At 44.1% G+C, this 25,724-nt stretch overlaps 1 protein-coding gene across 2 annotated transcripts in view; it reads left to right on the top strand.

The window, feature by feature from the left end:
* The window catches only part of LOC110504029 (CXADR-like membrane protein), a 92,365-nt gene extending 70,451 nt beyond the window's left edge, over positions 1 to 21,914 (top strand). Inside the window, exons 1-7 of one of the 2 annotated variants that reach the window (XM_021582822.2) lie at positions 5,479 to 5,634; positions 5,871 to 6,028; positions 13,010 to 13,211; positions 14,754 to 14,921; positions 16,276 to 16,398; positions 16,954 to 17,095; positions 17,873 to 21,914. In XM_021582822.2, the coding sequence (XP_021438497.2) occupies positions 5,909 to 6,028; positions 13,010 to 13,211; positions 14,754 to 14,921; positions 16,276 to 16,398; positions 16,954 to 17,095; positions 17,873 to 18,221 (1,104 nt within the window). In that variant the 5' untranslated portion in view covers positions 5,479 to 5,634; positions 5,871 to 5,908 and the 3' untranslated portion in view covers positions 18,222 to 21,914. Of the gene's footprint in view, positions 1 to 5,478; positions 5,635 to 5,870; positions 6,029 to 13,009; positions 13,212 to 14,753; positions 14,922 to 16,275; positions 16,399 to 16,953; positions 17,096 to 17,872 lie in introns of those variants that run through there. The other variant, XM_021582821.2, reaches the window with a different exon arrangement.
* Positions 21,915 to 25,724: the final 3,810 nt, after the last annotated feature.

The raw sequence follows: 25,724 nt of genomic DNA, 5'->3' as shown, positions 1-25,724 counted from the left end.
GCCAACGTGCTGAATGGGACGTGGAGCTTGACTTTGGGCAATGTGAAAGATCTGGGGCCGTTGCCTGCCTGCGTCCCACTGGCTGCTCTATAATAAGACTGTACCATTCTGCGGGGAGGTGGATTTACTGGAGCACAACTCCCCCTAGGGCATTTTCATAGAAATTGGTTCCTCCACTATAGTCGCCCCAGCTCTTCCTCACTCTCTCTGTCTCTCTGTCTCTCTCTAAGCCTATGCTGCTGCCAGGTCCCCTTTTGTTCATTATAAGACATTTCTTTAGCTCTTTTCTTTGCTTGGGTAACTGAGCCCTGTCAAAAATGTCAATTTTCAGCCATGTTGATCCCAGTCCAGAGAGTAGAGGAAATGAGAGAAGAGGAGGGGGAGAGAGGGGTGTGTCTCGTCAGAGCCAGAAGTTATTAACATAGTTACCTTATCGCGAAACACCCCCTTGACTCACAGCTCTCAGCTAAGATGGCCTCCTTAACATACAATTTCCCAGGGCCCTATGGAATGCCAAGAAGACGTGAACACATAGAGGCCTCGTGATTAGACCTGGGATCAAATACATGTGTATTTGAGTATCTGGTATTTAAAATACTGTTTATGTGTATTTCAGTATTTTCAAATACACAGCCCAAAACAAGTACTTGTATTTGAATGGTTATTTGTAAAAAACAAATAGTCTGCCAAATTGTATTTCAAATACATTGACAAAATACACTCATGCATTTAATCCAGGAATTGAAAATAGTATTTTACAATACTCTAACATACTTTCCAATTGTATTTCCAACTACATAAAAATATTCAACCACCCCACTGGGCACAGACATCAATTCAACATCTATTGCACGTTGGTTTAACTTAATTTCATTGAATGACGTGGAAACAACATTGATTCAACCAGTGTGTGCCAAGTGGGACTTGTCTTTTCAAGTAAAATATATCTGAAATGTTACTTTGAATGTACTGTATTTGAGATATTTAAAATAGTATTTGAACCGAGGTCTGCTCGTGATGTTTTGACAATTTTGCTGTGCCTGACAGTAGATAATGTCTCAGACTATTTACTGTGTCTCCGGTATTCATAGTAATTCAACTATTATTTTTTTTACTTCTGTTGTCAGCATGCTGCCCACCAGTTCTAGTTTGTATGGAAACGACCAAGTCAAGAAGTATTATACTGAGTTAGGGGTTCAGCTAAACTATTTTTCTCTTGCAAAGGTAGCCAAAGTAGCCAGTATGATAGCAGAGCATAAATGCTCCAAAGCCCCAGGCCTGGATAATATTCCTGCAAGGTTTCTTAGAAATTCTGCTGAGGAAATTGCCCCTTGTATTACACATCGTTAATCTCTCTCTTGAACAATGCATCTTTTCCATGGAAACAAGCTAAAGTTATACCTCTCTATGAGAAGGGGGAATAAAGTCTGACCTAGGCCTGTATCTATCCTGATTACTTTCTGCATGTTAGGGATGCACACAACCACAGCACCAGATCAGGTGTTGCTAATGTGTGCTTATACAGGTTCAGAAGTAATGCTGGGAAAGGTACTTACTTGTATACTGGAGCCTCAGAGTAGAATGTTGCCTTAACAATAAAGTACCAAACTGTTTGATGTCTTCTGTGCCCAAGTGAATGTGCCCTATGATGTAACTGCAGTGATGAGATAGATGTTCTTCTTCTTCGGTTTTATGTTTTATTACCTCAGTGCCATACTGTGTTCGATCTTGCCTAGCCATCTGGTCTCAAGAGGACCACAATGGAAATAAGTCCCAGACTTTATTGTGCGTTATCCTCCATGATTTTACTAATGTGCACGTATGACTTTTTCAAGATTTATGTGCGATTTTTATTTTTATAAATTTTTTATTATTAATTTTTTAAACGGCTGAAATAACAAACTAAAGTAAGCTGAAAAATCCCACTATATTAGGCCATTGAATGTCAAGGGCATAAACTAAAGACTACCTGAGGTTCCTATACAAAGTCACCATAGTATGCTGTGACACCCTGGTATGCCGCATACTGGGTATCTCACAAATGATGGTTTCCATCGGTCCAAACCGCCACAGCTGTGAACACTGTGAATGAAGCCAATCCAAAAAATCTGATAACAATTCGACTTCAAGGTAGACTTATTTTGGACCCCAGAGCACAAAATCGCCTCTCCAAGACCATAAACTGAGGATGTAAAAGCTGATTGTAGTGTTACTATAAAGGCATTGTATTGTTTGTCATGTTGTTGGCTGAAATTGAGATCATTTCATATATGGTAAATCCATTGACCGATGATAAAGTGAAGCCTAATTCCAAACCCATGCAGTCTGTATTGGCTCAGTGTGCTTGATGGAAGGTCGTTGAGAGTTGGCTAAAGGAATTGGGCGATATACAGCAGTTAATTGCACATACAACACACATCCTTCCATGAACTGCCTTTGATAATTGGTCCTACTCATATCGATCCCATGCAAAACTCTCTCTCTCTCCCCGACTCCCCAGCCTGTGAGTCCCCTGGCGAAGGGAGGAAGTAGGGCAGGTGGTGGAGAGGTGATGTGAGCTGACTAGCTGTTATCTGGCCCAGCACACCGAGCAGGGGGTTCAGTTCAGTGTGAGGGCACTGACTAGACAGCACGGCTTGAACAGGCCTTGGCCAGCAGCATGCACTGGGCTCCCAACGGACCATCACCGGGCCCTAACACTCAACGGTCACGCACTCTCTCATTCACACACACACACACACACTCCAGCCAACCTCCTCCTTCCTCCTCCTCCTCAAAGTGATTAGGAGCTATGCTGAGAGGATGCCCACAGTCCTCTGTGCTGGCTGGATCATGCTCTCCTAGGCTCCCCTCCATGACTTCCATCCAAGTAATATCTGCGGGGAGCCCACAAGATGAATGGCTCTGCAAATGCTGCATTAAAAAGTCATGAATGGGGATACCTTCAGGGGAGTTGGGAGCTCCTTGGCTTGAAATAGGTGGCCATTTTTTCTGATGAGTAATGATTACAGCAGAGCAGGGGAGAGCGAGAGAAGTAGGAGGACCTCAGTAATGTGCGCTGTCACCAGGGCTGTATTGAGCAGACTGAGGGCCCTGCTGTACTGTAATATGGCCTCCTTTCCTGTGGTGCTGGGTGCCAGTCAGAGAGGGCATCTGGAGTTGGGTCAACGTGGTGACTCAGATGGATGTGAGTGACTGGTGTGGAGCCCAGGGTTATTGCATCAGGGAAATGTGAGAGTCAAATAAAGTTTTAGAGCTGCACACAAAGTTCACAGAGTAATGATGTCATCATTATGAGTCATTCAACCTCTTATGTATAACGGGTTTGCAGGTATGATACCTCCTTCCATGTACCAAATAAAATATATTTGCCATAGTTGTCGACTACAACTTTACCATGAAATGCTTGCTTATCAGCCTATCCCAACGAGGCAGAGTTGAAAAATAATAATACAACATTTAAATAGAAACACAAGAATGGAGCTACATCCAGGGAGTACCGGTATCAGATCAATGTGGAGCTACACACAGGGAGTACCAGTATCAGATCAGTGTGGAGCTACACACAGGGAGTACCGGTATCAGATCAATGTGGAGCTACACACAGGGAGTACCGGTATCAGATCAATGTGGAGCTACATCCAGGGAGTACCGGTATCAGATCAATGTGGAGCTACATCCAGGGAGTACCGGTATCAGATCAATGTGGAGCTACACACAGGGAGTACCGGTATCAGATCAATGTGGAGCTACATCCAGGGAGTACCGGTATCAGATCAATGTGGAGCTACATCCAGGGAGTACCGGTATCAGATCAATGTGGAGCTACATCCAGGGAGTACCGGTATCAGATCAATGTGGAGCTACATCCAGGGAGTACCGGTATCAGATCAATGTGGAGCTACATCCAGGGAGTACCGGTATCAGATCAATGTGGAGCTACACACAGGGAGTACCAGTATCAGATCAGTGTGGAGCTACACACAGGGAGTACCAGTATCAGATCAATGTGGAGCTACACACAGGGAGTACCAGTATCAGATCAATGTGGAGCTACACACAGGGAGTACCAGTATCAGATCAATGTGGAGCTACACACAGGGAGTACCAGTATCAGATCAATGTGGAGCTACACACAGGGAGTACCAGTATCAGATCAATGTGGAGCTACACACAGGGAGTACCAGTATCAGATCAATGTGGAGCTACACACAGGGAGTACCAGTATCAGATCAATGTGGAGCTACACACAGGGAGTACCAGTATCAGATCAATGTGGAACTACATCCAGGGAGTACCAGTTTCAGATCAATGTGGAGCTACACACAGGGAGTACCAGTATCAGATCAATGTGGAGCTACACACAGGGAGTACCAGTATCAGATCAGTGTGGAGCTACATACAGGGAGTACCAGTATCAGATCAATGTGGAGCTACACACAGGGAGTACCAGTATCAGATCAATGTGGAGCTACACACAGGGAGTACCAGTATCAGATCAGTGTGGAGCTACACACAGGGAGTACCAGTATCAGATCAATGTGGAGCTACATACAGGGAGTACCAGTATCAGATCAATGTGGAGCTACACACAGGGAGTACCAGTATCAGATCAATGTGGAGCTACACACAGGGAGTACCAGTATCAGATCAATGTGGAGCTACACACAGGGAGTACCCGTATCAGATCAATTTGTAGAGGTACCAGGTATTTCAGGTAGATATGTACATGAAGGCAGGGTAAAAGTGACAGAACTTTTAAGATGTCGCCCTCTTTACCACATCCCTACACCAAGTCACCTATTTTATGAGGCAGACGAGCGATCATTCCTTGACTCTGACCACTCTGACGTGTGCTGTTCCTGAGAGGCTGGCCACTGTATAAGAAGAAATGTGCCTCCGGCTGATGCATTGACCACATATGGTGATCCACTGAACATTGACAACATGTGATCGAGGGTGATAGGGCACAAAGGCATTCTTTCAATGAGTCGCTGTCTGTTTAATCTCTCAAGCCCCGATATACCCAGGGCCAGCCCACAGGAAATACAGTGTTTGTATACCACATTGTATATTTAGTAATTTATTGAACCACTCAGCACCTAATCAGCGACACACCACTGAGTAATAAAAACGAGTATATTTACATGACCAGGACATACTGCAGCCGAACAAGCGTTTGATAACTTTATTTAGAGCACTTTGAAGCCAGGCTCTTAGCCGGCTCTCTGCAGTGGCTAAATGAAATGTGCGTTAGGTTAATGCTGAAGCACCAAAAATATCTAGCGCATTTGAACGAGTAAGCCAGAGGCGTCATGGGGGCTGTGGAGCATGTGCATTGTTTTCCCTGTGCTGGGTCTACCAGTGGAAGGGAGTCGTATGTCCCCTTGATCACCCAACGGCCCCCACGAGCTCCATTCCTCTTTAAATCCCCCTGACGCCTCTGTCTAATTCCCCTCAACCCAGCGGGGCTGTCCAGCATCCTCCAATAAATTGACCCTGCAACCCCCACTGCATAGCATGCCCTGACAGTCTGGCCACTGGCCAGGGTCCAAGCCACAAGCCCCACATACACAGCTGACGGAGCCTAGTGCAACTCAGACCCTGTCGTACAGCAAACAACCTGACAGCTAGGTGAGCTTGGGAGAAATTGACTCTAGTTACAGTCTTTGTCTCATTGTGGTTTAGATGGTTTTGTTTGTTTGATTCTGTTTCTATTATGTGTTATGTCCTAGTAATTCTGATGGGGTTTCCTATCTCACTAGGTTTTTTTTTTACTCCAGATATTTTCTGCCTGTGGCTGCTGTCTGGTGGTGTATCTGGTTCTAGTTGTCTGACAGTGTCTTTGTTCTCTCTCTCTCTCTCTCCAGTGCTGCTGAGCCTGCTGACGGCCGGCGCCCAGACAGAAATGAAGAGAGTTGTCGGAGACAACACCACCCTGCCGTGCCACCATCAGTTCTGGCAATCCAATGTGCAGTTGCTTGACATTGAGTGGCTACTGCAGAAGCCCAACTCCAAGCAGAGAGTGGTGAGGAAGCTGCTCTCTCTCTCTTGCCTCTTTCATTGTCATTTTCTCTCTTTCTTTCCTTCTTTCTCTCTCTTCTCTCTCCTTTTCTATACCCCCCCTCTCACCCTCAATCTCTTTGTTGCAACCAATCTGATTTATTTTAATAGCTTTTTCAAAGGCACACTAATACAACACAATGTTCCTCCAATTTGTTTTCTTCCCATCTCAGCCCTTTTCTACTTCCTACAGTTTACTCTTACTCTCGCACAGTTTGTTACATGACAGCCTTATTCTGAAATGGATTAAAACGTTTTTTCCCCCTCATCAATCTACACACAATAACTCATAATGACAAAGCAAAAAAAAAGGTTTTAAGAAATGTAAAAAATGTAAAAAATAAATATTACATTTACATAAGTTTAAACCCTTTACTCAGTACTTTGTTGAAGCACCTTTGGCAGCGATTACAGCCTCAAGTCTTCTTGGGTATGACACTGCAAGCTTGGCACACCTCTCAAGCTCTGTCAGGATGGATGGGGAGCGTTGCTGCACAAGTATTTTCAGGTCTCTCCAGAGATGTTCGATCGGGTTCAAGTCCAGGCTTTGGCTAGGCCGCTCAAGGACATTCAGAGAGTTGTCTTAGCTCTGTGCTTAGGATCATTGTACTGTTGGAAGGTGAACCTTCACCCCAGTATGAGGTCCTTAGTGCTCTAGAGCATGTTTTCATCAAGGATCTCTCTGTACTTTGCTCCGTTCATCTTTCACTCTATCCTGACTAGTCTCCCAGTCCCTGCTGCTGAAAAAAATCCCCACAGTATGATGGTGCCACCACCATGCTTCACCGTAGGGATGGTATAGGCCAGGGAATGAGCGGTGCCTGGTTTCCTCCAGACGTGACGCTTGGCATTCAGGCCAAAGAGTTCAATCTTGGTTTCATCAGACCAGAGAATCTTGTTTCTCATGGTCTGAGTGTCCTTTAGGTGCCTTTTGGCAAACTCCAAGCGGGCTGTCATGTGCCTTTTACAGAGGAGTGGCTTCCATCTGGCCACTCTACCATAACGGCCTGATTGGTGGAGTGTAGCAGAGATGGTTGTCATTCTGGAAGGTTCTGCCATCTCCACAGAGGAACTCTGGAGCTCTGTTAGAGTGACCATCAGGTTCTTGGTCACATCCCTGACCAAGGTCCTTCTCTCCCGATTGCTCAGTTTGGCCAGGCAGGCAGCTCTATGAAGAGCCTTGGTGGTTCCAAACTTCTTCCATTTCAGAATGATGGAGGCCACTGTGTTCTTGGGGACCTTCATTGCTACATACATTTTTTGGTACCCTTCTCCAGATCTGTGCCTAGAAACAAACCTGTTTCGGAGCTCTACGGAGCGCTCTCATGGCTTGATTTTTGCTCTGACATGTACTATCAACTGTGGGACCTTATATAGACAGGTGTGTGCCTTTCCAAATCATGTCCAATCAATTTAATTGAACTCAGGTGGACTCCAGTCAAGTTGTAGAAATATCTCAAGGACGATCAATGGAAACAGCATGCACCTGAGCTCAATTTCGAGGCTCATAGCAAAGGGTCTGAATACTGAAGTAAATAAGTTTTTTACATTTTATTTTTTATAAATTTGTATGTATATTGTTTGTAGATTGATGAGGATTTTTTTTATTTAAAACATTTAAGAATAAGGCTGTAATGTAACAAAATGTTGAAAAAGTGAAGGGGTCTGAATACATTCCGAATATACTGTAGGCTTTTTCAGATTCCCTGAAGTGAAACGATATCGACTGAGATACAGCAGTAAACAAATTACTGTAGCAGAAAGTCCTCCTGAGACACAGTTACTAAATAAAGCCTGTACATTAGACCAGAGAAGCCTGTACATCACAACAGCTGTGAAAATAGTATACCTAGACATTCCAGTCCCTGAGATATTTTTTTATTTTTTTAAATCACCTTTATTTAACCAGGTAGGCTAGTTGAGAACAAGTTCTCATTTGCAACTGCGACCTGGCCAAGATAAAGCATAGCAGTGTGAACAGACAACACCGAGTTACACATGGAGTAAACAATTAACAAGTCAATAACACAGTAGAAAGAAAAGAGAGTCTATATACATTGTGTGCAAAAGGCATGAGGAGGTAGGCGAATAATTACAATTTTGCAGATTAACACTGGATTGATAAATGATCAGATGGTCATGTACAGTGGTGTGCAAAAGAGCAGAAAAGTAAATAAATGTAAACAGTATGGGGAAGAGGTAGGTAAAATTGGGTGGGCTATTTACCGATAGACTATGTACAGCTGCAGCGATCGGTTAGCTGCTCAGATAGCAGATGTTTGAAGTTGGTGAGGGAGATAAAAGTCTCCAACTTCAGCGATTTTTGCAACTCGTTCCAGTCACAGGCAGCAGAGAACTGGAACAAAAGGTGGCCAAATGAGGTGTTGGCTTTAGGGATGATCAGTGAGATACACCTGCTGGAGCGCGTGCTACGGGTGGGTGTTGCCATCGTGACCAGTGAACTGAGATAAGGCGGAGCTTTACCTAGCATGGACTTGTAGATGACCTGGAGCCAGTGGGTCTGGTGACGAATATGTAGCGAGGGCCAGCCGACTAGAACATACAGGTCGCAGTGGTGGGTGGTATAAGGTGATTTAGTAACAAAACAGATGGCACTGTGATAAACTGCATCCAGTTTGCTGAGTAGAGTGTTGGAAGCTATTTGACATCGCCGAAGTCGAGGATCGGTAGGATAGTCAGTTTTACTAGGGTAAGTTTGGCAGCGTGAGTGAAGTGGGCTTTGTTGCGGAATAGAAAGCCGACTCTAGATTTGATTTTAGATTGGAGATGTTTGATATGAGTCTGGAAGGAGAGTTTACAGTCTAGCCAGACACCTAGGTACTTATAGATGTCCACATATTCTAGGTCGGAACCATCCAGTGTGGTGATGCTAGTCGGGCGTGCGGGTGGAGGCAGCGAACGGTTGAAAAGCATGCATTTGGTTTTACTAGCGTTTAAGAGCAGTTGGAGGCCACGGGAGGAGTGTTGTAGGGCATTGAAGCTCGTTTGGAGGTTAGATAGCACAGTGTCCAAGGAAGGGCCAGAAGTATACAGAATGGTGTCGTCTGTGTAGAGGTGAATCAGGGAATCGCCCGCAGCAAGAGCAACATCATTGATATATACAGAGAAAAGAGTCGGCCCGAGAATTTAACCCTGTGGCACCCCCATAGAGACTGCCAGAGGACCGGACAGCATGCCCTCCGATTTGACACACTGACCTCTGTCTGCAAAGTAGTTGGTGAACCAGGCGAGGCAGTCATCAGAAAAACCGAGGCTACTGAGTCTGCCGATAAGAATATGGTGATTGACAGAGTTGAAAGCCTTGGCAATGTCGATGAAGACGGCTGCACAGTACTGTCTTTTATCGATGGCGGTTATGATATCATTTAGTACCTTGAGCGTGGCTGAGGTGCACCCGTGCCCGGCTCGGAAACCAGATTGCACAGCGGAGAAGGTACGGTGGGATTCGAGATGGTCAGTGACCTGTTTGTTGACTTGGCTTTCGAAGACCTTAGATAGGCAGGGCAGGATGGATATAGGTCTGTAACAGTTTGGGTCCAGGGTGTCTCCCCCTTTGAAGAGGGGGATGACTGCGGCAGCTTTCCAATCCTTGGGAATCTCAGACGATATGAAAGAGAGGTTGAACAGGCTGGTAATAGGGGTTGCGACAATGGCGGCGGATAGTTTCAGAAATAGAGGGTCCAGATTGTCAAGCCCAGCTGATTTGTACGGGTCCAGGTTTTGCAGCTCTTTCAGCACATCTGCTATCTGGATTTGGGTAAAGGAGAACCTGGAGAGGCTTGGGCGAGTAGCTGCGGGAGGGGCGGAGCTGTTGGCCGAGGTTGGAGTAGCCAGGAGGAAGGCATGGCCAGCCGTTGAGAAATGCTTGTTGAAGTTTTCGATAATCATGGATTTATCGGTGGTGACCGTGTTACCTAGCCTCAGTGCAGTGGGCAGCTGGGAGGAGGTGCTCTTGTTCTCCATGGACTTCACAGTGTCCCAGAACTTTTTGGAGTTAGAGCTACAGGATGCAAATTTCTGCCTGAAGAAGCTTGCCTTTGCTTTCCTGACTGACTGCGTGTATTGGTTCCTGACTTCCCTGAACAGTTGCATATCGCGGGGACTATTCGATGCTATTGCAGTCCGCCACAGGATGTTTTTGTGCTGGCCGAGGGCAGTCAGGTCTGGAGTGAACCAAGGGCTATATCTCTTCTTATTTCTGCATTTTTTGAATGGAGCATGCTTATGTAAGTTGGTGAGGAAGTTACTTTTAAAGAATGACCAGGCATCCTCAACTGACGGGATGAGGTCAATGTCCTTCCAGGATACCCGGGCCAGGTCGATTAGAAAGGCCTGCTCACAGAAGTGTTTTAGGGAGCGTTTGACAGTGATGAGGGGTGGTCGTTTGACTGCGGATCCGTAGTGGATGCAGTCAATGAGGCAGTGATCGCTGAGATCCTGGTTGAAGACAGCGGAGGTGTATTTGGAGGGCCAGTTGGTCAGGATGACGTCTATGAGGGTGCCCTTGTTTACAGATTTAGGGTTGTACCTGGTGGGTTCCTTGATGATTTGTGTGAGATTGAGGGCATCTAGCTTAGATTGTAGGACTGCCGGGGTGTTAAGCATATCCCAGTTTAGGTCACCTAACAGAACAAACTCTGAAGCTAGATGGGGGGCGATCAATTCACAAATGGTGTCCAGGGCACAGCTGGGAGCTGAGGGGGGTCGGTAGCAGGCGGCAACAGTGAGAGACTTATTTCTGGAGAGAGTAATTTTTAAAATTAGTAGTTCGAACTGTTTGGGTATGGACCTGGAAAGTATGACATTACTTTGCAGGCTTTCTCTGCAGTAGACTGCAACTCCTCCCCCTTTGGCAGTTCTATCTTGACGGAAAATGTTATAGTTGGGTATGGAAATCTCAGAATTTTTGGTGGCCTTCCTGAGCCAGGATTCAGACACGGCAAGGACATCAGGGCTAGCAGAGTGTGCTAAAGCAGTGAGTAAAACAAACTTAGGGAGGAGGCTTCTGATGTTGACATGCGTGAAACTAAGGCTTTTTCGATCACAGAAGTCAACAAATGAGGGTGCCTGGGGACATGCAGGGCCTGGGTTTACGTCCACATCACCTGCGGAACAGAGGAGGAGTAGTATGAGGGTGCGGCTAAAGGCTATCAAAACTGGTCGCCTAGAGCATTGGGGACAAAGAAGAAAAGGAGCAGATTTCTGGGCATGGTAGAATATATTCAGGGCATAATGCGCAGACAGGGGTATGGTGGGGTGCGGGTACAGCGGAGGTAAGCCCAGGCACTGGGTGATGATAAGAGAGGTTGTATCTCTGGACATGCTGGTTGTAATGGGTGAGGTCACCGCATGTGTGGGAGGTGGGACAAAGGAGGTATCAGGGGTATGAAGAGTGGAACTAGGGACTCCATTGTAAACTAAAACAATGATAACTAAACTGAACAACAGTATACAAGGCATATTGACATTTGAGAGAGACATACAGTGAGGCATACAGTAATCACAGGTGTTGATTGGGAGAGCTAGCTAAACCAGTAGGTTTAGACAACATCAATTAGACAACATCAATACTGCCAGCTCTTAATATAATAAAAATGGATCCATCCTATCACCCACCTTTTATCATCTACCCGAGTCTAAAAACAGTCCTAATGTAATTACTTGTCTTCTAGCTCTCAGAAGATGTTAAAGTTTCAGTTTCTGTTTTGATTTAGTACATTTCATTAAGAAAAAACTAACATCTGATAACAGTAATACTGTGAAATCTCAACAGGCCTTATCAGATGAAAGAGATTTCTAATTTATTTGAAAGTCATTCATTTACACACTGATCTGTTGATTAGCAATGAGAGATTTGGTTCCACAAGGGAAGGGAGGAGGGAGAGAAGGGAGAAGGGAGGAGTGAGAGAAGGGAGGAGGGAGAGAAGGGAAGAAAGGGGAAAACAAATGTCTTTGATACCTCTGAAGAGGCTGGCACATTGCATTGAAAATTTAACGAGGAGATAACATTGAAGGCACCATTAATTAAAATGAAACGTCTGAACATTTTATTAGAAACGAGACTGTGCCTGTAGCGGAATTAATCATTCATTATTTTATTTCAGCTGGAAGGTCGTGTTGAAATGGAAAAGAGCAACTTGTCAACATTTAGCCTCTGTTGCCGAGTGTACAGGCTACATGTGTCAGGAGCACAGAGGGGAGAAAAATCCCGAGCAAGGGCAGGGTTCACTGGCGCTGACCTGGGGATGCGTATGCTAATGGTGCTACACACCCATAGGCCCATCCTGAGGCCGTCCACAGACAAGGGGAACATTGAGAACTCTGATGTTGGATGCTGTATTGAATTCAATTGCACATTAGACAGACCACTCATTCCACCTCTCATAAACATATGTTCAGAGCCACAAGCACAAACACATACACACCTGCAAATACTGTACACTCCACATCCAAAATGGATGAACACAGCAGGAGTGTGCCCATAGGCAAATGCACAGTAACTTGAACCTCATAGCGTGTGTGTGTGTGTGTGTGTGTGTGTGTGTGTGTGTGTGTGTGTGTGTGTGTGTGTGTGTGTGTGTGTGTAAATGGGCAGACGTCACCTGCGAGCGCAGCAGGTAAAGCCAGCTCCGATGGCACTGATGTGCTGTGGCACCAGCGTTTAGCAGTCCCCATCTGCAGGCTCTCACTTGCCCTGAGTAATAGGCTGCTGTGACAGCTGTGTTTGATGCCGTTGTGTGTGTGTTTTTACAAGGTAGAGAGAGTGAAAGACAAATAGAGGGTACATGTCTGTACTGTATGTGTATGTGTCTTTATGAGCAAGCAGTGTCCATGCATGTCTAAATCCACATACAGAGCTGATGCCTTTACATATCTCTCTGCATACAGCTCTCTGTGTGTCTCATTGTCTCTCTCCCCAACCCAGATCATCACGTTTTTCGGGGGCCAGGTTTACACCAACGAGGTGACCAGCGGGACCAGTCGTCTGTCTTTCGCTGGGGACTACCTGAAAGGAGACGCCTCCCTGCTCCTCAGTGACTTACAGCTGACCGACTCTGGGGAGTACTACTGCAAGGTCAAGATGGGGGGAAAGTACCACTGGAGCCAGGTCAACCTCATAGTGCTGGGTGAGTCTGCTCTCCAGCTCTGTCTCTCACACACACTAATCAATAGGGAATTATCAGGCACATTTCCTCTCTCATGCTGACTGATCTAATGATTCAATTTGATTCAGATGGAGTGATTCGATTTAGATTTTTTTTGTTTGGCCTTGTTTCTCCATTGTCAGGGTCTCAGATGTATGGTTGCTGAGGCACATAGAAGTAACATAATCTAATATATGTCAAAAAATGGCTGACATTGGGGATTGACCTCTTGTCAGCTTGAAACAGATGATGCAGAATTTAGTTGTTAAACATGAGGAGATTATTTTGCTACCATGATATGAAAATACGTTTTCTGTCATCAAATATACTGCAGACTAGCTCTTTATGATGATTTAATATTTGTTATCTGTTTATAATTATTAAACACCATACAGAGTTCTGAGCCGTCATTCAGCTTTCATAACTATCATGACAAATCCAGTTGGGCTGCTTTAGAGGGGCAAAAACCCCATTGTTGTTTTATTTGTTCTGTTTAGTTTTTTCATTGCCCCAATACACAGAGGTTTGGCGGATCTGTTTTAAATGGCATTGGTTTTCACTGGCTCTGTGGTAAATGTGTCTCTGCATATCGTTGAATAGACAAACAGCTTTGAAGGACAGACAGGCAAGTGGAGAGCAGCAATACCACAACGTAGTCCAACGGGAGAAGTGAGATCATTTATTAAAACATCATGGGAGATTAGTTAAACCGGTGGTTATTGGTACTTTAATGGAACAGTATCTTAATCCTTTTTCCCTTTTCTCCCTCTCCTCCATAAAGACATTTCATTGAGTTAGCATCTAGATTTTTACTAATTGCCCTCAGCTTTGCAGTGACACTTTTGAGAGATGAACATTTGCATTTTTCTCTTGCAGTCCCGACGTTAAGATAAAGGGTTGGCAGAGGAGCTCGTGGCTGGCTGGGTCTGGGCCCCTGTGTCAGTGTGTGTGTCCTCGCTCTGCCTGCTCCAGCTGCAGATAGATTGGTCTAACTGGCCCTGACAGAGCTGTGAGATGTACTGCAGAATCCCCAGCACTTTCCTCAGCCCCTTCATTATATCTCTTACTGAGCGTGGGAGCAGCATGTTCACCATGCCGGTTAGACTGGGAGGGAAGGGATGGAGGGGAGGGATGGAAGGAGGAAGTAGTGGAGGGTTGGAGGGATGGGTTAAGGAATGGATGGAGAGATATAAGGAGGACTGGAGCAGCTGCTGTGAAGCAGCCATAGAGCTAGAGAAGGGCTGGCCATATAGTGACCCTCAGGCCACAGGAACTCAGCAGCACAGCACTCTCTCCTGACCTGTCTCTGTCTGCAGGCTTTCAAAACCAACTCACAGTCACTTATTGATCGAGGTTTGGGGCCTTTAACACAACTTGTAATCACAGCATTGGCTTCCATGAGAAACAAACAGGCTACTGTTACACTCAAGAATCTTTAAGTATTATTTCCTGTTTACACATGCTGCTACAGTATTATAATGTTATTTGTAGTGTTTTATAACTACTGTTCTGTTGTTTCTACAGTGAAGCCCTCTAAGCCACGATGCTGGATGGACGGCAGGCTGCTGGAGGGCAGTGATGTTAAACTGAGCTGCAAATCCAGTGACGGCTCAGACCCTATCAAATACAATTGGGAGAGGGTGCTGGATAAGGGAAAGAGTGTTGGGAACCTCCCCCTACTGGCACTGAGAGGTAAGTAGATTGTAGATTGTACACTTGCTGTACCCCACTTCATCCATGTGCATGTGAAACACAGGTCTCCTAAAGAGGACATTACATAGTATGTGATATTTTGATGATAGTATTTCCCAGAATACATTTTTATCCCCGAACACTTAAATTCCAGTCTGCCTCCGAAACCCGAAAATGTAATGGAGATTCATTATAGCACAAAAACTTCCTGATAGCGGCAATTCAGACAGTGTTCCCCAACTGGCAGCCTAATTTGTTCCCGCGGCTGATTTTATTTGGACATAAAAGACTGTAAAATCACCAGCAAATCAGCTCTGAATGATTTTAATTTAGAAAATCTGTTCAAAAGTACTCCCACGCATAATAGAGAGATATATGTGATTGTATACAAATGTAAGCAAGGTTTGAAATTATTATGTTTTATGCATTTATGCATTCTACATATTATTACTAATTATGACACCGTGACCATCCACTCAAGAAGAAAATCAGCCCGTGGCTGAATCTATTTGATAATCCCTATCCTAGACGCATCTACCCCTTTGAGGCACAAAATACACTTTCATTGCATTTCAGTTTTACCACCTATTCTCCCCACTCAACTCGCATTAGTGATGACACGTGCCCATGCCAAAAGCCTAGAAATTAATGACCTCCATGATACAACATCTGTTCAGTCTAATTCGTTTTCATTGGGCGATACAATGCACCGTCGTGGCCCATTATTTATCGGTGGTGGTGAAAGGTAATATCACATGGCTGTCATGACAGGGATGTCTAAGGGACTCTTAGCCACGTAAATCTCCATCGTTGTCTCAGACAAACTCTTTAAACTCCCCCTAAATTCCCTCAGGGTCTACGAGCCCGGTGGTCTTCAATCACCAGAGTCACTCTGAGCATGATTACACCCAATCTCTCAGAGGCCAAGATCAACATTTGCGAGTTCCTCTCCTCTTGCTCCATCCCACTGAGTGTGATACCTCAGAGCTGACATGCTATTGCAGACAGGAATGGTTAGCCCAAAACAGACCTGAGTCAGTTCTAACTAGGCTCAACACTCATCAATACAATTTAATACAGCCTCACAATGCATTTGTCTTGCTGCTGGTCTGTACTATATTATCATAGAATGGAGTGGATCAGAGCTGAGTAGACTTTGATATGAAGTACAGTACTTCACTGCAAGGATTTATTACATGCTGTTAATCAAATTGCTCTTCAAGATCATGCTAACTGTAGAAGTGCTTGAAGCCATTGTAGTGGACATACATGTACAAACTGCACCATAGACCCCGGTCCTATCAGCTTTCCCAAGTTGAGCAGGTTGTTAAATCACAGTCTATCTCTCCTACAGATCTGAAGAATCCAGAGATCGTTACCCTGCGGAACCTGACGAAGGACAGTACAGGTGTCTACAAGTGCACTGCCAGCAATGACGTTGGCGAGGAGAACTGCATCATCGAGGTCACCATGCAGTGTGAGTAGAGAGAGCTGCTTTCCGGCTTCGCACCACACCATGCTATGATGGTGATGGATGACTGTAGTTTCCAACAGCACCTGGACATTGTTTTTTCCTCGCTCCACTCCCCTGCGCCTCAGTAACACAACACTGGGGACTGTACCGTTAAAACAGTGGCAATTGGTCATCGACTTCGCTCAAACAGTAATGTTTCAATGTCACGGTAATAGATTTCCAGAAAGGCACAGGAATTTTAAGGTCACAACAGGGTGAAATGTTGGGGACATGATTTATAACTTAACACAGCAACAGAAATGGTTTGATAGCATTTTGTTAGATTCATAGTTTTGTAGGGAACACATAATACACACAACACCAGCAAAATCTATCATCCACAAATTCACAGGATTTACCTATCGGGACTAAATCATTATTTTTAAAGGGATTGTTTACGTGAGAAGCATCAATATTTGCGTGTGCACAGTACAGTGTGGATGGATACTGTATGTACAGGTGCATGTATGGTAGTTTTCCACTGCCCTTCTGAGGTCAGAAATGTGCGATGATCCACAGATGTTCGAGGGATGGGCGTGCTGGCAGGTGCCGTGGTGGGCGTCTCCTTTGGTGTTCTCCTCATCATCCTAATCATCTGGCTCGTCTTCCGCAAGAAGGAGAAGAAGAGGTATGAGGAGGAGGAGACTCCCAATGAGATCAGGTCAGTCATTTTCATCTTCTTCCTGCATCTCTTTATCTTCTGTCCCTCTTTCACTCGTTTTCTGTCGAACTTTTTAAATGCTGAAGCGTGTATGTGCACTTGCGTGTGTGTCTGTAGTAAATCTCTCATTGTCAAGCGTAGTATTTATTGGTTTCTGAGAGCCATCCTTTTCACACCTCTCTGCTCCCGTGCCCAGAGCTTCTCTCCTCTCCAGAGCAGCCATAAGCAGGCAGCAGGACCTAAGTGCGGATTGAGGCCGTGTTTGACTCCCAGAGCGAGATTTACAGTAAACTGGGGCCTCCAGGCTGCTAATGGCGCAGCTTGTTACAGCAGAAGAGAAAACAATTCACTGCTTGGAGGCTGTGTAGCTGCTTATTTGCCGGTGTTTAGATAAATAATGCAGACTACGGGGAGGTGTTTCCTTTTTACATGTCATGTTTAACCACTGAGCGGGTGGGATGGGATGGGGCAGTTTTCTGAAGTGGGGTCGGTGACCGTGGTGCCAGTGTAATGTAGTGGATTAAGACCTAGACGAGTTGGACTATTTATATTTAGACACTTGTGTCAGACCCAGATGATAATGCAGCAAGTGCAGTGGAGCGTCACCAAACCCTTTTCTCTGATTGTGTAAGATCGTTTTCTCCACTGGCTCTCCTCAGAAAGGCCGTAGAGTTTGTCTAAGTTTATGTTTGTCTCTGTGTGCATGCTTGGGGTCATGACTGGCCAAATCTAAGTAGCTCTTGTTTGTTCTTGTTTTTGATTTGTGTATCTGTGCAGGGAGGATGCAGAGGCTCCCAAGGCCAAGCTGGTGAAGCCCAACTCTCTGTCCTCGTCCCGCTCTGGCAGCTCCCGCTCCGGGGCCTCCTCAACACAGTCCATGGTGCACAACACTGCCCCCCACGGGCACCGCCCTCGGCCCCCAGCGATAGCTGCCCTCAAGGAGAATGGACAGCCACCTGACTTCCCCCAGTCCCCCCCAGCATACACAACGGTGGTACCCCCCATCAAGACCCCTGAGCCCCCTGGCACCCCCAAATTCAACATCAACTCCAGGAAACATATCTCTGGGCCCACTCCCCCCACTCTCATGGTCCCTGCCCAGACCAAGGCCTTTCAAACTGTGTAGGATGGAGAAGAAAGTCCATCCTGGCTATGTTGATGTGTAAAACCCACCCCTTCAAAGACACAAACTCTTCCGTTAAACAACGAAATGCAAGTAGTAAAAGGATGTAATTAAGATAATCAATAATATAAACCCCAAAACTTTTAATGAATGCATACTTTAAAAGGGAAAATAAGAAATGCTTGCCCCCTACTGAATAAAAAACAACAAAAACAAAAAAACTGAGACAGAACACATTTTTGTTTGTCTCGTGGCTAAATAACTTATTTTTACACTTTTCTTTCTACTTTGAAGTCATGGGAAGCAATGAGCGGGCACAGCGCTGTGTGCGGTGAGGTGTAAGAAAAACCCAGAGTGGAGATTTTATGTATCAAATCAAAAGGACAGGAAGAGTGCAGAGAAAAAGGAAGAAAGAAGGAATTGGTTGAGAAAAGAGATCCAAAGTCTGCACCAGGTGCCGGTGGAGACACGCAGCTGACGACATGACGGAGGGATGAGGGCATGAAATGCTGAGAGAGAACCACGCCTCTTTATTTTGGCCTAGTGGTGTCTCTGACTCATCCAACCACACCACTCCCAACAGGCAGACACACCGGAGCATCCAGCCCCCACTACAACCACACACCCCTGGCTTTCTGACAGAGAGCATGCTGTGTGCCCTGTGAGGAGAGAAACCGCTAGATCAACCCTCCAGAACACAGGCAGCCGATGGCACCTTATTTGGAGAGGACGGGCTCATAGTAATGGCTGGAATGAAATACATGGAATGGTATCGAACACGTCAAACACATGGTTTCATTGTGTGATGCTATTAAATGCACTCCATTCCAGCCATTATTATGAGCCGTCCTCCCCTCAGCAGCCTCCTGTGCTCCAGACTCTGTGATGCTTTACGGGCTCCATGACGACATCTGAGACACATCATGTTCCATGGTCCTGACCCCATTCAGAGAACAGCTAATTTGCTTTTCTCAATAGGAGAAACTTTAGCCACATTCATAGGATGTAGCACTGACATGGTAGTCAGAGTTCTGATGAAACTTTTATTTTTCTCACCCCATCCTCTCTCAGCTCTGTGGATTGGTAATTCCAGTCCTCGGGGTCTAGAGTGCTGTCACACTGTTCCCCAATCCCTAGCAAACACAGCTGATTAAACCAATTTAATTCTAAACTGAACATCATGATTAGTTGATAATTGGAGTCAGGTGTGTTAGCTGGGGCTGGGGCAAAAGTGTGACACCAATCAGGCCCCTGAGGACTGGCGTTACCATCCCATATGGTACGGAAACTCCTCCCCAAAAACTGATGAATTGGGTGTTAACGTACAGAAAATAGAGACACATGACTGAATATACTGAATAATAAAAATAACTTTAAGACAAATGAGGTTTAATATCTATTTAATTTCAGGTTGTGGAGGGTGACAGACAGCTGTGTCTCAGCCTGAGGAAGTGCCACCAATCCCCAGGATGGGTCATCGTTGCTTTATTTACTCATTTATTTACCTCCACTGTTTTGCAATGTTACGGAAACCAAAACCTGTCAAAAAGTCAATGAATGTGTGTTGAACAAAGATGGTCACTACGGTTATTGTCTATGCTTTGTAAGGTACTGAATAGAAGGAAGTAAAACATAGTTAGAGAGACACAAATGACATTGAAGTTAATCCCCGAAATACTGTGGATGATTGAATAGAGGAAGGAGTATGATTCTAGGGACTATTGTACAGTGTGCATGGTTCCACCCCTGGTAGGTACTCTCCTTGGATCCACAACAACAGAGTGCCACTCGATTACTGTCTCATTGTTTTGATAGTTTCTCTGTACATTCTCTGTACATTGGCCAAGCTTTGGCATCAGCCATCCCCTTTGTTGTACATCTGTCTGACCCTGTGCAGTTTGAATGAAGTAGGCTATTTAGTGTGCCTTTGTAATCCCTATCCCTGTTGATGGTTTCTTTTTCTGTCCTTATCATGAATGCACATGTGGTTTGAGTTATGTGTTGATCCAGCTTTGGGAATCTACTGCCAAAACACAGTGAGACAGGGGCATTAACCAAACCTGTGGGATTATATGTATCTGATCAGAGTCCATCTGCGCTCTTTTAAGGTCCTTACTACTGAAAAGGGTCTGTTGCAGGTGCGTAGGAGTCAAAGTAACAATACTGGACGAGATAGAGACCTGCACCTTGTCGAAAAAAGAATAGATCCAAAACTTAGGCTTGAATGCAAAATCAAGATGTTTATTGAAACATCATGGTGTCCAAAGAATATAGCATAGTGCATAAATAAAATGTGAAAACAAAACACAAATGTTTCTTCCTCAGGCCATCAGTGGACATTTTCAGCACACACCTGGTTTCTATTTCAATGATACTTGCATGTCACATGGGCAAGAAAATACATCAGAAAATCTATAAAGTAGTACCTAGTACAATAGAATGCATGATCTAGATTATATACAATTGCGGACAGAGAGAAATCATCAATTATTACTTATAGATGTACAATGTGAACATTTCCTCAAAATAAATAACACAGGATTGTAAGAGTGGGAGCTAGAGACACCACTAGCTGGGGGTATCGTACACAAATAGTTGCAGAAAACACTTCAATAACAATTATTCATTCATGCCTAAAATACAATATGACGTTAGAAGACCTGCATGTGGATACTGTTTGATAGTGTATTGTTTTCCAGTGGCAGAGCTGTTGAATACGCTCACTTTGTAATAGGTATCCTTACATGCTGCACAACTACGACAGAGGTAGAAGCCAGTCACCTGGTGTCAGTCCCTGACATTCCTGGCCCTGTAGTGTGAAAAGAGAGGAGGGTCAGAGAAAATCTTTTGGCAAGCAGGATCAGCAATAAGCACATTCCAATGCTACTTAATAGCTCCCTTGATGTCATCACTCCCTTGATGTCATCACTCACAGAACAATATGTAACAGTACAGACATGAATGGTTTTTATTTTATTAATTTTTGTATTACTTTTATCCCTTCTAGTAGAGAGAGAGTAGAGGTCTCATCAATGGTACGTACTCTACTGAGAGCACTAGAGGCATGTAGGCTTTGTATACAAAGTAGTGGACAAAGACCCTGACTGAAGGCGTACAAGGGTATCCCGGAAGAATATCTCGCTATGACTAATCTCTGCTGTAAACTAGATCATATGTAACCCAATCACAATTCAGAATGTGTACATCTCCATAATGAGACAACATTCCATGCCAAGGGAATGATGTACATTATAAAACTTATTCAGGATCGGTGGGTCCCCTGCGGGACAGTTGAGTTAACGAAGGCTAATGTGATTAGCATGAGGTTGTAAGTAACAAGTAAACATAGCTGATATTGTCTGAAAGCTTACATTCTTGTTAATCTAACAGCACTGTTTACAGTAGCTATTACATTGAAATAATACCATGCTATTGTTTGAGGAGAGTGTACAGTTTTGAACATTAAAAGTTATTAATGAACAAATTAGGCACATTTGGGCAGTCTTGATACAACATAATGAAAATGAATGCAATGGTTCATTGGACCAGTCTAAAACATTCACATACACTGGTGCCATCTAGTGGCCAAAATCTAAATTCCACCTGGGCTGGAATAATACATTATGGCCTTTCTCTTCCATTTAAAAAATGATGGTACAAAAAAATACAAAACTTTTTTTATTTGTATTATCTTTTACCAGATCTATTGTGTTATATTCTCCTACATTCCTCTCACATTTCCACAAACTTCAAAGTCTTTCCTTTCAAATGGTACCAATAATCTGCATATCCTTGCTTCAGAGCCTGAGTTACAGGCAGTTGAATTTGGGTATGTTATTTTAGGCGAAAATTGAAAACAATGGTACAAGCCTTCAGGGCCACACCAACACCCACACATTCTCATGTTAGCCACTCATTCAAGGGAGAAGAATAGTGGGACCAGCTAGGCATAACCTATCTGAATGGAAAAGACTGCAGTGTAGACACGCAGTGTTTATATTAGTTTCTGTGACTTGCAGTATACAGTTGAAGTTGGAAGTTTACATACATTTAAACAAATACATTTAAACTCAGTTTTTCAGAATTACTGACATTTAATCAGAGTAGAAATTCCCTGTCTTAGGTCAGTTAGGATCACCACTTTATTTTAAGAATGTAAAATGTCAGAATAATTGTAGAAAGAATTATTTATTTCAGCTTTTATTTCTTTCATCACATTCCCAGTAGGTCAGAAGTTTACATACACTCAATTAGTATTTGGTAGCGTTGCCTTTAAATTGTTTAACTTGGGTCAAATGTTTTAGGTAGCCTTCCACAAGCTTCCCACAATAAGTTGGTGAATTTTGGCCCATTCCTCCTGACAGAGGTGGTGTAATTGAGTCAGGTTTTTAGGCCTCCTTGCTCACTCACACTTTTTCAGTTCTGCCCACACATTTTCTACAGGATTGAGGTCAGGGCTTTGTTATGGCCACTCAAATACCTTGACTTTGTTGTCCTTAAGCCATTTTGCCACAACTTTGGAAGCATGCTTGGGGTCATTGTCCATTTTGAAGATCCATTTGCAGCCAAGCTTTAACTTCTTGACTGATGTCTTGAGATGCTGCTTCAATATATCCCCATGATTTTCCATCCTCATGAAGCCATCTATTTTGTGAAGTGCACCAGTCCCTTCTGCAGCAAAACACCCCTACAACATGATGCTGCCACCACCGTGCTTCACGGTTGGGATGGTGTTCATTGGCTTGCAAGCCTCCCCCTTTTTCCTCCAAACATAATGATGGTCATTATGGCAAAACTGTTCAACAGGACATTTCTCCAAAAAGTATGATCTTTGTCCCCATTAGTCTGGCTTTTTTTTATGGCGGTTTTGGAGCTGAGCGGCCTTTCAGGTTATGCCGATATAGGACTCGTTTTACTGTGGCTCTAGATACTTTTGTACATGTTTCCTACAGCATCTTCACAAGGTCCTATGCTGTTGTTCTGGGATTGATTTGCATTTTTCATACCAAAGTACATTCATCTCTAGGACACAGAACGCATCTCCTTCCTGAGCAGTATGGAGGCTGCCTGGTCCCATGGTGTTTTTACTTGCGTACAATTGTTTGTACAGATGAATGTGGTACCTTCAAGCATTTGGAAATTGCTCCCAAGGCTGAACCAGACTTGTTTTTTTCTGAGGTCTTGGCTGATTTCTTTTGATTTTCCCATGATGTCAAGCAAAGAGGCACTGAGTTTTAATGGAGGCCTTGAAATACATCCACAGGTACATCTCCAATTGACTCAAATTATGTCAATTAGCCTATCAGAAGCTCTAAAGCCATGATATAATTTTCTGGAATTTTCCAAGCTGTTTAAAGGCACAGCCAACTTATTGTATGAAAACTGCTGACCCACTGGAATTGTCATACAGTGAATTCTAAATGAAATAATCTGTCTGTAAAGAATTTTTGGAAAAATTACCTGTGTCAGGCACAAAGTAGCTTTCCTAACCGACTTGCCAAAACTATAGTTTGTAAACAAGAGATTTGTGGAGTGGTTGAAAAATGAGTTTTAATGATTCCAAGCTAAGTGTATGTAAACTTCCGACTTCAACTGTATGTCTATTATGGAAATCAATTCACTTTCACATGCAGCAAACAATGCCCGTCCATACTCATCTAGGCCTCTGGAAGTCGCTCGCATGCTATCTGCCTGGCAAAGCTGTCTTTTAATATAGCCATGCACCGGTCTCTTTGTGTATTGACAGCTTCCCATCACACACACAACCAGAAACAAACACACACACACACACAAACACACAGAAACACATAGAAACACAGACACACACACACACACACACACACACACACACACACACACACACACACACACACACACACAAACACAGCGAAACAGACACACAAATGAACATAAATACAGACACACACACATAGAGTACATATTGACAGCTTCCCATCACACACACAACCAGAAACAAACACACACACACACACAAACACACAGAAACACATAGAAACACAGACACACACACACACACACACACACACACACACACACACACACACACACACACACACACACAAACACAGCGAAACAGACACACAAATGAACATAAATACAGACACACACACATAGAGTACATATTGACAGCTTCCCATCACACACACAACCAGAAACAAACACACACACACACACAAACACACAGAAACACATAGAAACACAGACACACACACACACACACACACACACACACACACACACACACACACACACACACACAAACACAGCGAAACAGACACACAAATGCACATAAATACAGACACACACACATAGAGTACATAGTGAACCAAAAGCCGAAACAGTCAGCTTTGTTATTTCTGTTCCTTCAGAATACATTTGATGGATGGTTGGCGGGCATTACGACTGACTGATGGCACTCCCCACCAAAGGGAGCATAAAAAGAACCATTGCATAGCCCAGGAGACAGTACACACACACATGAACAGTGCTATGTGTCTTAGCATTCTCAAAACAAATGCTCTCACAGTTTTCAAGGGAACGTGAGCGAGTAGTGGGAGAGGAGGGGACATAAAACAAGATTGATATCGAGCCAGAACTTTATGCTCCTCCATTTAAATTCCCTCCACTGCCTTTAGGAGCAGCTCGGTGGAGGATAAGATGCTTTGTCTTTAATTCCTCTGACTTTTTGATTTGCTTTCAAGGAACTGAAGGTCTCAGGTGGAAAATTCCCCAGATTAGGAGCCCTCGTGTCGCTTTTCCACATCTGTGCCAGCTTTGTGGGCTGTCAAACCTGCTCTGTTTTCTCCAAATGAATCCTGATAGGCTTTCGTCTGAGCAGTCAGGAATTTAAACTAGGCTTTTTCTCCACCCCCAGATTTGCAACACCGACAAAATGGGTCTTAAAGTAGCCCTACTATAATGTTATCATCATTCAAATGTAAGTGAAATGATTCATGATTCTGATTATCCTACATTATATTATATGACTATGAATCTCATGTAGCCAATACGTTTGTGTTCTTAAAGCAGTTTTGGGGATAAGCAGTTCAGCATGACAGATTGACGCTCAGACTGTATTTGGACAGCCTCTGGCACGGGAACATGATCTGTTGTGACATTCTGAAAAGGGAGGGGTGGAAGTCCATCTCAGAAAGGAGGAACGCAAAGAGAGCTGCATGTCAAAAGCTATGGAGCAGATGAGGGGGAATGCTTTGCTTTGATGTCAGTGTATACCAGTATTTGGCTAAAAAACATGATTGTAAATATATATTACAGAAAGTTTTATGACGCTTTTCATTTGTTTTCTATTTTGGTTCTTCCAAATCCATGTACTTTGCACCTTTGTGTGCTGTGCTCGTCACGGGTGAGGGTTGGGGGTTGGGGGGTTTGGCTCTGTCTGTAACGACCTTGACTGGATGTCAGACAGACAGCTCAGCATGGCATCATTAAGGGAAATTTAAACCACTCTTTACTTTTCAATCCATG

The sequence above is a fragment of the Oncorhynchus mykiss genome, chromosome 24 (genome assembly GCF_013265735.2).
Source record: "Oncorhynchus mykiss isolate Arlee chromosome 24, USDA_OmykA_1.1, whole genome shotgun sequence".
Lineage (NCBI taxonomy): Eukaryota > Metazoa > Chordata > Actinopteri > Salmoniformes > Salmonidae > Oncorhynchus > Oncorhynchus mykiss.
Note: the sequence above shows the minus strand (reverse complement) of the source record. Positions and strands in the feature narration are given on the sequence as shown.